This window comes from Mesocricetus auratus, unplaced genomic scaffold (genome assembly GCF_017639785.1).
Source record: "Mesocricetus auratus isolate SY011 unplaced genomic scaffold, BCM_Maur_2.0 Super-Scaffold_100037, whole genome shotgun sequence".
Taxonomy (NCBI): Eukaryota; Metazoa; Chordata; class Mammalia; order Rodentia; family Cricetidae; genus Mesocricetus; species Mesocricetus auratus.
Window position 1 is genome coordinate 10,115,429 of NW_024429215.1, and position 12,201 is coordinate 10,127,629.

A 12,201-nucleotide genomic window follows, 5' to 3' on the forward strand; every position below is an offset into this window, starting at 1 on the left:
GAGGATGTCTGTGAGTTCCAGCACAGCCTGATCTACATAAGGAGCCCAAGACAGCCAGGGCTACCTAAGGGTTTTGTTTGTTTTTTGAAGAGCGAGGACTGTAAGGGCAAAGACAGGCTAGATTAGAGGACGTGGTTGCTTTGATTCATCCGCCCTCACTGGGGATTTTAAGAAGGGCACTGTCCATGGTGACACCTTGGCTTGATTTATCATTCCTAAGCTCTCCTAGGTGAGGTGAAAGTTGAGACTCACGAAGTACAATTCTCACTTCATCTTCTCCTCCCTCTGGTACTCCATAGGGTTCCTCCTTGGTCTTTAGCTCAACAGCTTCGAATCCCGAGCCCATGCTACCCTTCTGGGCAGCTGCTCCCTGGACCAATCAGAGCCGCACACATGAGCTGGAGTTCGTTCTGCTGGGCTTTGCACATGTGCCCTCCCTGCGCCCAATGCTCGCAGTGCTCTTCCTGGCCATCTTCCTGCTCACGCTGCTAGGCAACACGCTCATCGCCCTGCTCACCAGCCTGGACCCAGGCCTGCGAGCGCCCATGTACTTGTTCCTGCGCCAGCTGGCCCTGGTGGAGATCTGCTTCTCACTGGACGTGGCGCCCCGTCTGCTGGTGACCCTGCTGCGACCTGGTCGCGGGATGTACCCCATAAGCTGTGCCCTGCAGCTGTTCTTCGTGTTGTCCTGTGTCACATCTGAGTCCTTGCTCCTCACAGTCATGGCCTGGGACCGCTTCCTGGCCATTTGCAGGCCTCTGCACTATGGTACCATCATGAGCTTGAGGCTGTGCCACCTGCTGGCCACCACCTGCTGGCTCGCAGGAGTCCCTGTGTCGCTGGTCTTCACCATCTGGCTCTTCAACTTCCCGTACTGTGGGTCTCGGGGCATTCGGCACTACCTCTGTGACATACCACCTCTGCTGAGCCTGGTGTGTGCAGACACCAGAGTCTTCGAGGACAGTATTTTCGTGATCACTGTGGTATTTATGATTGTTCCTGTATCTCTGATAGTCACGTCCTATACCAGGATTCTGGTTGCTGTCCTTCGGATGCCGTCAGCCTCTGGGCGCCACAAGGCCCTGTCCACCTGTGCCTCCCACCTCGTCGTGGTAATTCTGTTTTATTGCACAACAGGTGTCATCCACTTGCGCCCCAAGTCCAGCTACTCCCCTGAGAGCAAGCAAGTGGTGTCCCTGTCCTACACCATGGTGACCCCCATGCTCAACCCCCTCATCTACAGCCTGCGGAACAAGGAGGTCAAGGCTGCCTTAGTTCGTGTCTTCATTCAGAGACGAGGTACCTTTACCCCTTGACCTCTCTATATGACTTCATTTACCCGATTACTTGGGGAGCATTTCTAACTTAGTGGTCTTGAGGACCTCAGTTAAACCCTTCAGTTCCACTCGTTTTTCCAAAAATGACATAATCTTCTCATTTTAAAAATGATTTATTCTTGTTAGGTTTTGTTATGTGTAGGTGTTTCTGCATGTGAATATGAGCACATGAGTATCACAACCCTTTGGTCGGATGCATATGATCTCCTGGACTTGAAGTTACAGTCAGTTTCTAGGTGCCTGATGTGGGTACTGGCACCTGAGCTCATGTCCTGTGGAGGGGCTACAGTGGTCATGTTGTTAAACTTCAAGTATTCTCATTTACATCCATACATTTGTCAAGGAACCTGGTTAAGATACTTGTTCATGTTTGTAATGTTGAGAACAAGTGACTGCGTGCTTGGCTGTAGGTCTATCAACCCAGTTACAAGGCTCACAAAATAAGGACTCAGGCATCATGCTGGCTTGCCATATCACCTGACAGAATGCACTCAGGCAGCACCCTGGTCAGCCCAGGGCTCCATGATTGCATATTCTGCAAGCAGATGCAAGGGGCCCCTTTAAAAGAAAGACCCTGCCCACTTAGGTTATCTTTTCCAGCTGTCTTTGCTGCTTCTCTCTTTCCTGCTTCTGTTTTTCCTGACATTCTCCTGGGGCTGACGGGACTTTTCCTGTCTCCCTCTTCTCTTTCGTCCTCTCTGTCTCTGTGTCTCTTTACCTCTTTTCTCTTCACGCCCCACTGCCCTTTCTAATAAAATTTCTCACTTAGGCTCTGTCTGCCTGGTGTGTTTGTCCCTCCACCTCGGTCTTGCTCATCTGCCGTGGAATCCCCCACTCAGGGTTCTCCTTGAGCTTCCTCATTGATGTGATCTGGGCCACTAAGGAAAATGGACGGAAAAAACAAAAGAAAATAAAAATCCCCTACTAAGTGAGGGGGGGTTACAGGATCAGAAGCTCAGACCCACCAGCAGCTGCAACAGCATTGGCAGCTACTCCCTTAGCCCACAATCACAGGATGTGCTCGGGCCGTGGAATCCCAGAGAACAGATGTGGCAATTAATTCTACCTAACCAAAGGCAGTTATTGTCTTCTCAAGGCCTCGTCTAAATTTGTATGAAAAATTGAGATGCTATAACTATGTATAAAGACTTACTGTGCTAAGTAATCTCTGTAACTATGGGAACACTACCGAGACTTGCAGTCTCAGGATTCTCTCTCACTTCTTCTCAAGGCCTTTTGTTTCTGATAACCTTTGCTATACCCTGCAGACTAGGACTTGCAGACTCGGGACACCCCCGTCCCCTCCTTTTTTCTTTTAAAGTGCCATGCTTTTGCTGCCCTCCTGACAGAGTTGAGCCCCAGCGAGTTGGTTTTCCTGAAATAAATGGACCTTCTTGTACTTGGATTTGGTGTCATTAAGATCCTTGAGCCTTGGGGTCCTCTCTGAGTGGGTACAACAATCATAACATACGATACATCTCTAGGAGGAGGATGGGAGAGCTGGAGAATGGGGAGGAGTGCTGTGGAGTGCTGTCCCCCAGACATGACACACCCGTTGCACACATGAAGTTATAGCAGCTGGGACCACCCACTCAGGACCAAGCCGGTCAGACATGCCAGCATGAGGCCCAATGGTGCTTTGCCATGGGTGTTATGTCCCCTGGAACTTCAGTTACAGACAGTCGTGAGCTGAAACGTGTGTGCTAGGAATTGGACCCAGATCCTCTGGAAGAGCGAAGAGCGTTCAGTACTCTTAAGTGCTGAGCCAACTCTCCAGCCCTTGGCAGCCCCTTTCCTATAGTGTGGCCCCTGGAATGTTGTCTGGGCCCATGGATGATCCTATGCCCATGCACTTAGGGACAGCACTGATTAGATTATAGGATTATAAGAGAACATGGGGTTGTAAAGGAGACGTTATTGGGAAAGCAGGGGGAGGTGAAGGTGAGGAAATGAGGGGTGGATGTGTGTAAAATACATGGTAGACATGTACAAAAATCTCAAAGAAAAAATAAAAAAACACAAATCCCGTCTGCATTGAATACATAAATACTTGTTTTTCTTATATTTTGCAATCAATACATTATAAGCAATATTAGGTAGCCCTCATATTATATTTGATATACAAGTGACTAGAGGAATATACATAGACTAAGTGCTAGTACTGCCACAACTGGCAGCACTATTCTAGAAGGTTGTGGAATTGGGGGGCAAGCCTTGAGGTTTGAAGAGGGCTCAACTCTCCTTCCTCTCTGTGTCCCAAGGGCTCCTGGCCATGCCAGGGAAACTGAGAAGGGATTGAAGTATCGGTGTGAGAAGCCCGTGGATCCAGTTCTGCTATGATGAGTGAAGATGATAAATAAGGAAGGTTTGCATGGACCTCCCAGTGGGAGAGCACACACAGCCCTTCCTTCTTTCTGGGAGAGACTTACCTGTGGGCACAAAGCAGAGAGCTGCAGAGGGGCAGCTGGAGCAAGTCCATGTGGCTTTGGATCCTGGCACCACCACTCTTTGGCCATGAGACATTGATAAAGTCACTTCTGTTTGTCGTCCATGAAATGAGATTCATGTAGGACACATTTTATAGGGCTAGAGAATGTCAGTTATTTAAAATGTTTTATTCTGTTTTTAATCTTGGAGGGTGCAGGTGCCTACAGAGGCCACAGGCATTGGATCCCCAGGAACTGGATTACAGCTGCTGTGGGGGTGCCTGGAATGGATGCTGGCACTCAAACTCAGATCCCGGAAGAGCAGCACGCATTCTATTTTTTAACTTTTTTTTAAAGTTATATTTATTTAGTATGTACCCAGTGTTCCGCCTGCATGCATCCCTGCAGGCCAGAAGAAGGCACCAGTTCTCATACCGATGGTTGAGACCATGTGGTTGCTGGGAACTGAACTCAGAACCTCTGGAAGATCAGTCAGTGCTCTTAACCTGTGAGCCATCTCTCCAGCCCCAGTACACATCCTTAAGCACTGAGCCATCGGTCCAGCTTCTGCCAATCATTTGAAAGTGCTGAGATTAGAGCAGTACCTGGAGCATGACGGAACACAGCAATCACTCTGCTCACTGTGCAGTTAGCATCACTAATTTTAGCAGGCTCTTTGAAACACCATCCACATACTGTGCAACTCGCCCAATTTAAAGTAAAAAATTTAATGTTCTAGCTGGCCGGTTGTGGTGTATGCCTTTAATGCCAGCATTGGGGAGACAGAACCAGGTGGATCTCTGTGAAGTTGAGGACAGCCTGGCTACAGCCTCCATAGCTACATAGAGAAATTCTGACTCAAGAATGTTCTTTAGTACATTCACGAGGATGTGGCTCCATCCCACATACCTCATCACTCCTTAAAGAGACCTTGTGACCATTGAGTAGAGGATCCCCAAATGTCTTGTCCCTACTCATCTTTTTTCAGTCTCTATGGATAGGACCATTGGGGGATATTCATGTAAATTAGTATCTAGACTAGCCCCTACCTTTGGCCCCATAGAAAAATATTTTCAAGGTTCATCTGCATTGTAACACACGCCTAGCATAGATTTCTTTCATTTTAATATTGATTCTAGTATTCCATCATGTGTGCATGTGCACACCTGCGTGTTTGCACGTGGCTGTTCAGAAGGTGCCAGAGCCTGAACCTAGACCAATGTGCATGCTAAGCAAGCATTCTTTTTTGTCTTCCTTTGTTTTAAGACTGAACTATGCCCTAGCACCGCACAGGGGGATTCTAGATGGGTGCTCTATCAATGAACCATACCCTCAGCCATTCACTGGTGGGGTACAGGCAAACATTACACAAATGAGACATGTCCCATGCCTCTCTCAGGTAGATCTAGGTAAATGATCTATCACTAAACAACATTCCAGCACCTCATTGGTGGATTCTAGGCAGGTGGTCTGCCACTGATATGTGCCCCGTGCCCTCAGTGGAGGATTCTAGGCTAGAACAGCACCACTTGAGACACACCCCTCATCTCCTTCCCTGGTGGATTCTAGACGGGCACCTACCCTACCCAATGAGTTATGTCCACAGCCCCAGCTGATAGACGTCTGAGTTGTTTCTACATGATTGGGGCTATTGTGAGTGGCACAGATGTAAATACCAAAGACAGTGTATTGTATAGATTTGTGCTTTTCTCTGACTTGGGTGTCTACCAAGGGTGGAAACTGGATTATATGACACCTCTGTGCTTGATACTCTTAATAAGCCATCGAATTTTTAATGTTATTATATATTTGTTCACTTTCACACTATAATTGTAGGACATATTCCTATAGTTTTTGGAGTACTGGTCTACCCTGATTATGGATGACTCAATTAATGATGGAAACATCCCTAAACTTTCATATCTTTTTGGTGAAAGAACCTCAAAACCACACCCTCTGAACTTACGGTTTGGGATATATCACTAAAATTAATTTCTAAAATAAATTCCCTTTTAAACACCCACATGTTTCTGTTTGTATGAAGAATATAAGAGACCAGCCTCGTGCTGTGTGTGTAAAGGTATCCACAAGGAAGCCTAATGACACAGTGTTGTCTTCAGGACTGGGATGGTGGAAGCAGAGAACCAACTCCCACAAGTCATCCTCTGAACTCCACACACACAAACACACACACACACAAATTAATTAGTTAATTAGTTAGCTGAAAATACACATGTAATTAAAAACTTTAAAGAGAATAAGGGGGTCTGGAGAGATGACTCAGCAGTGAAGAGAGAGTACTGTCCTTGCAGAAGACCTAAGTTCAGTTCCTGGCACATCCTGGATGTCCCACAAACGCCTGCAACTCCAGAACCAGGAGATTCGATGCCCTCTTCCGACCTCCTTTGCCTCCTGCAGTCACATGAGCATGAACTTCAAACACAACATACACAGAATTTTTAAAAACTAAAATAGGTGGCTGGAGAGAAGGCTCAGAGGTTAAGAGCAGTAGCTGCTCTTCCAGAGTCCTGAGTTCAATTCCCAGCAACCACATGGTGACTCACAGCCATCCTTAATGAGATCTGGTGCCCTCTCCTGGTGCATAGCCATATATGCAGGCAGAACACTAAACACATAATAAATAAATTAATTAATTATATAGATTTTAAAAGACCCTCTGAACTACCCAGCACAGTGTTTTTCTTCTCCAAACTTAACACAAAAATATCCCCACCTTCTTTGTCCTGTGGGTAGTGATCAAAATACACTGTGCTGATAAGTGATTATGATAACCCTTGGTCTCCACGTATCGTCAAATGATGTGTCCTGTTATTTAGTATCACAAGAGCTTGGTCTCAGAGCCTATGCATGGTTTTGGAGCACTCCCAGTGTACCTGTAGAATGATAGAGGGAACACATTCCTCCTATGCTCTGCTTCCCTCACCCAAAGTGGCGGCTGGCGGGTCTGCATCTGTGAGCCGAAAGAAAATAACCTTTTCGTATTGTAATCTGATTGTCTTGGGTGCTTGTTAGAGCGGTGAGAAGTTCACTAACAGAGAGAGTACAGGCCCAAGTTTATTGGCACCTTTGATTTATAATCTGTTCCTGCTGGTTTATCCCATGAACATCTATGTCATAGTGGTGTAGAGTTTAGATCTGGGGAAACTAAGGCACAAGATCAAAAACTGAGGCTGTGACAGCTCAAGATGTGAATTTGGTCTCTCTGCACATGCAAAAACAGTGTGTGGAGAGATGGCTCAGCAGTTAAGACCATGGACTGCTCTTGGAGAGGACCTGAGCTCAGTTCTCAGCATCTACATCTGGCGGCTCACAACAGCCTGTAACTCCAGTTCCAGGATATGCATCCTCTGCATTCTGCAAACACAGGCACTCATGTGCACATACGTACACACAGACACACATGTATACCTAACTAAAGAAATAAAAATTTAAAAATCAGCATTCCTTTATGATACAAGTCCTGGAAAAATTCAGAATAGAAAGAAGGTGTGTCAAGACCATAAATGATCTATAATATACCTATAGCCAAACATTTTATTAAATGGAGAAAAACACAAAGCATTTCTAACCTTTTTGGGGGAGGGGTTGGTTTTTTGAGACAGGGTTTCTATGTGGCTTTGGAGGCTGTCCTGGAAGTAGCTCTTGTAGACCAGGCTGGCCTGGAACTCACAGAGATCTGCCTGCCTCTGCCTCCCTAGTGCTGGGATTACAGGCATGCACCACTACGGGCTGTCTGGTCTTGTTTTAAAGACAGAGAAATGCAAACTGCTCACCTGGAATCTCCAGCTCACTCCTGCTTGATCTGGCTATTCCTCCCTCTTCAAACCCCTCCCTCTCAGAAAAAACCTCCAAAAATTCCAGTTCTCCAGTGTTGGTGGCCAATCCCCCGAAGCTGGTAGCCCCTCAAGACCCTGCTTAGCTAAAAGCGTGCCGCGTGCCATACTTGGGTACAAACCCATCATCACCCCCCATCCGGCTACACGGTATTTAAGCTCCCTACTTTAGAACCGCCAAGTGAATTTTCTCCTGCCCTTTCTCCTGCCCCACTCTCTGGGGCCTGGAGGGTCACCCAGGAGTCCTTTGCCAAAATAAACCAGCTCTTTTACTTTTTAATTTGTCTGGATCTGGCCTACTGTGTCGGTGGAGAAACCTACCATAGAGGACCAAAAGGCTGAGAGGGGCAGAAAGAAGAGGTTTTGGTGGTAACTGTGGTCCAAGTATATGATGTAGTTGAATGAGGACATGTATGAAAGCCCTCATGGTGAACGAGAAATTTTCAATCCTCCTGCCTCTTCCATGCATTTCTGAGAATGAGATTGTTAAGTTTGTATTTTGTCTGATGACTGGGATAGAAAAAACAAAAACAGGACCTTGCTATATACAAATTATTTTTACATTTTGAAGTAACTAAAAAAAGTAAGAGTAGCCAGGTATGCACCTCTCTCTCTCTCTCTCTCTCTCTCTCTCTCTCTCTCTCTCTCTCTCTCTCTCTCTCTCTCTCTCTCTCTTCTCCAAGACAGGGTTTCCTTGGTAGATCAGGTTGGCCTCAACCTCACACAGATCCAGCAGTCTTTGCCTCCGGAGTGTTTTAAGGCAAGCAAGCGCCACTAATATCCGGCCGGGCCAGTGGTGCACATCTTTAATTAATCCTAGGACTCAGGAGGCTGATGCAGGAGGATCAGGAAGTTCTGAGTTCTAGGCCAGCCTGGTCTACAAAGTGAGTTTGAGGACACTCAGGGCTACACGGAGAAACCCTGTCTTAAAAAAAAAAGGAAAAAGAAAGAGCAGAGACTGGAGAGATGACTCAACGGTTAAGAGCACCGACTGCTCTCACAGAGGACTCAGGTCTGAATCCCTGCACCCACACAGTGTCCACAATCGTCTGTAATTTCAGTTCCAGAGGATCCAGCATGTTTTGGCTTCCTCGGGCATTGAATGTGCACGGTGCACACACACACTCAGGCACACACATGTCTATAAAATAAGTAGTTTAACTTTTCAATATCTATGCATCGCTACTAAAATAAGAATCACATTGCCTTCCCCACTGGCTTTCCTCCCCCAGGAGCCTCCTTCCAGACTTTGACATACACATATTATGGGGTGTCCAGACAGCAGTGTCCACTGAGAATTTTCTGGGTGCAGCGCAAAGTTCCTTTGTGACTTTATCTGTAATTTCTCTCTCACTCTCCACGGTAACAGGAATGATGGAGCCACAGCAAGTCTGAAAATTTCATCTACTTCTTTATTTAAAAGTGCCGTCAGGGCTGGGGATGTGGCAGAGGGCTGGCCTGGCAAGCGCAAAGCCCCGGTAGGTCCACCTTGCTCCATTCAATGGCCCCACACCCATGAGGACAAGGGGACACAAACTGAACTGGGGGTTGCAGTTGGAAGTAGGGGTGCGTCTGGAAGGAGATGGGGGAGGAGTGGGAGATGGACGTGATCAGAACACACTCTGGGAAATCCTCAAAATGTCAATAAACATGTACAGTTTTTAAAACATCCCCGTAGTGTGACACACCCATTTAATCCCAGCACTCAGGAGGCAAAGGCAAGCACATATCTGTGAATTCGAGTCCAGCCTGGCCTACCTAATGAGTTCCAATCTAGCTGACTACCTACTGAGACCTTCTCTAACAAAAATAAAATACAAAGATGTCCCCACGGAATTTGAAGGGACCAGCAATGAGAAAGTTCTATGCCCCGCACGAGTAGCTTTAGCCCAGCACAGTGCTCCCGCCCCGGAGTCGGGCCAGGGCATACTGGGCTGCCGCGTGGACCTCACGGTTTCGAAGGCTGTAGATGAGTGGATTGAGAACAGGTGTGATCACCAGGTAGAAAACGGCCACCAGCTTATGATGTCTGGCGGGGAGAGCACTAGAGGCTCGGGGCCGCAGGTACATGGCGCTCACGGTTCCATAGAAGAGCCCGACCACCGCCAAATGTGAGCTACAGGTAGACAGGGCCTTTCGGCGACTCCCAGCCGAGGGCAACCTGCTCACCGCAGCCAGAATCCAGGCGTAGGAGGCTAGGATGAAGGCCAAGGGCACCAGGAGGATGGGCACGCCCAGGCCGTAGACCAGCCTGTAGTTGGCTGTGGTGTCCGCACACGCTGTCCTCAGCACCGCAGGAAGCTCACAGAAGAAGTGGTCCACCGCAGGCCTCCCGGGACAGAAGGGCAGGCGCAGTGCGGCCACCGCATTGGGCACAGACAGTCCAAAGCCCAGCGTCCAGGATGCTCCAGCCAGCGCTGCGCAACGGGGCGTGGTCACCAGCGTCGCATAATGCAGGGGTCTGCACACGGCCAGACAGCGGTCCAGGGCCATGGCGGCCAGGAGGATGGCCTCGCAGCTGCCCAGGGAGATGCCCACATACAGCTGGGCCCCACAGCGCGCCAGGGAGAGGCGGGCACGCTGCATGGCCATGTGTGCCAGCGCCTGCGGCAGCGTGGTGCTCACATAGGCCGTGTCCAGCAGGGCCAGGTGGGTCAGCAGGCGGTACATGGGCCGGTGTAGTCGTCTGTCCAGGGCTATGAGTCCCACCAGGGCACCGTTACCCAACACCGTGGCGAGGTAGGCCAGGAGAAGAGAGGCCCACAGCAAGGGACGCAGGGAAGGTGGGGCCCACAGTCCCAGCAGCAGGAACTCGGGGGTTCTTGAGTCATTGAGGGTTCCTGGCCCCATCCTGGAGACAGAGACAAGGGCAGGATCACTGCAGCCCCTCTGGGCTAGGAGGGTAATGGATGTGGGTGGTATCCGGCTCCTCCCTCCCCTCCCTCACCCCTCCTTTGTTCTCCCCAACTCTAAGTTATGTCTCGCTTGCCTTTTACTGTAGCTTCTTACTGCTTCTGTCTCTGCCACTCGCAGACTATGTTACACTGAAGGAAGTTTCGAATCTGAAGTTTCCCTCTTCCTCTCCCTTCTCTCTCTTCCCTCATTCCTCCCATTTCTTCATCCCCAGCCTTCTCCCCTCTCCTCCCTCCTCCCTCCTCTCTCTCTGTTTCCCCCTCCTCCCATACCCCTCCCCTCTTCTCTGTCTACCTCTGTCTCTCCCCCTCTCTCCATCCTCCATCCTCCCCTCTCTCTTCCGGTCTCCCTCCTCCACTTCTCCTTTATCTCCTCTCTTCCCTCTTCCTCTTCTTCATCCACCCACTTCCTCTCCCCTCCCTGCCATCTCCCCTCCTGCCTCCCTGCCAGTCCCTTCCATTATCCCTCCTGTATCCGTAGCTCTACATCAGCATGTGGCTCAGTAATTCACAACCAGGTTCCTTCAGGCTGGTTTGGTCTAAGTCCTCATAAGAGCCTGGGACCCCCAACTCTAAGCCCAACCCTCCAAATCCAGTGCTAACTCCACCTCCTCACCATCTTTCATTCAGCCCTTCACCCCAAAATATCTCACATAGAGGGTGTTGGTGCCTGGCAGGTGGGGGGTTATGTTAGGGGTTGTAAGACCAAGCCAGCTCTGGGGGCCATTGGACCCCACACCCAAGCATAAACCCCGGGTGGTCCATGCACCAGGCCTTCCGACACTGCCTTCTGCTGCCCTCCTCCTCTCTCTTCCCTGCTTCTTAAACCACTCCGAGCCAGTCATTCTGACGCCCGAAGCTGTGCCTAGGATCCAAGGCTACGTCTCAAGAGGCCCTTCCCTATTTTGCTGGAAAGAGACTATATTATACAACGCTTCCGAGACACACAAAGTCACAGGCACACCTCCTGCCCTCCGTCCCCTCTGCTCTCCCCTTCCCTCTCCGAGCTGTCCGTCTCTCTTCCATCACCGCTTTCTCCTGGATTCACACGACGCCCTCAGATTGTTTTTCCTGGCACTTAACTCCCCCCTCAACTTCCTCCCACCCCACCTATCCTTAGCCACAGCCCTGCCCACCCCAAGTCTTGCCTCCATTTCCCCTCTCTCCTCCCTTTCGTCCTTCTCTCCTCCCTTCCTCGCTGCTTCCTACCTTTCCCTGCGTCCCTCTCTACCTTGTCCTTATCTCTCCACCCAGCCACCCTTTGGAGCCTGTTCTCCTCTCTTCCTATCCCGTCTCGGTGTCTCCCTGTCCCCACAGGTGTCTCTGCCTCTAATGGCCTCTTCTGCTCCCCTCCTCTGCTCCCCACCCATCCCCCTCTTCCCCCTGCTCTCCTTGACCATTCATCTCTCACCATCCCCCCTCCCTCTCCTTTCTTCATCCTCGTTCTCTCTCTTCCCTACCAGGGGACAGGCCCAGCCCATGTGAAGAGACAGCTGGGCATAAAACCTTTGGCTCGGCTGCACCCCTCTCTGCTGCAGATCAGACAGGCACTAGGGAAGCAGAACGTTCATGGAAATGTCTGGGCTGTTCCTCTCCAGGGAGGACCTGTTCCCCTTAGGGAGACCACGACAGTCTCCCATCCTCCAGAACCCCTTCCTAGATACGTCCCAGC

At 49.6% G+C, this 12,201-nt stretch overlaps 2 protein-coding genes across 2 annotated transcripts; one reads left to right on the forward strand and one right to left on the reverse strand.

Moving 5' to 3' along the window:
• The first annotated feature begins 344 nt into the window (after positions 1–344).
• On the forward strand, positions 345–2,742 carry LOC121135360 (olfactory receptor 10A7-like). Its single transcript, XM_040734021.1, has one exon. It carries the CDS (start codon positions 345–347, stop codon positions 1,314–1,316), a length of 972 nt encoding a protein of 323 aa, XP_040589955.1. The 3' UTR covers positions 1,317–2,742.
• Positions 2,743–9,491: 6,749 nt separating this feature from the next.
• On the reverse strand, positions 9,492–10,467 carry LOC101838566 (olfactory receptor 2A1/2A42-like). The gene has a single exon (XM_005088765.3). It carries the CDS (start codon positions 10,465–10,467, stop codon positions 9,502–9,504), a length of 966 nt encoding a protein of 321 aa, XP_005088822.1. The 3' UTR covers positions 9,492–9,501.
• Between the last annotated feature and the right edge of the window lie 1,734 nt (positions 10,468–12,201).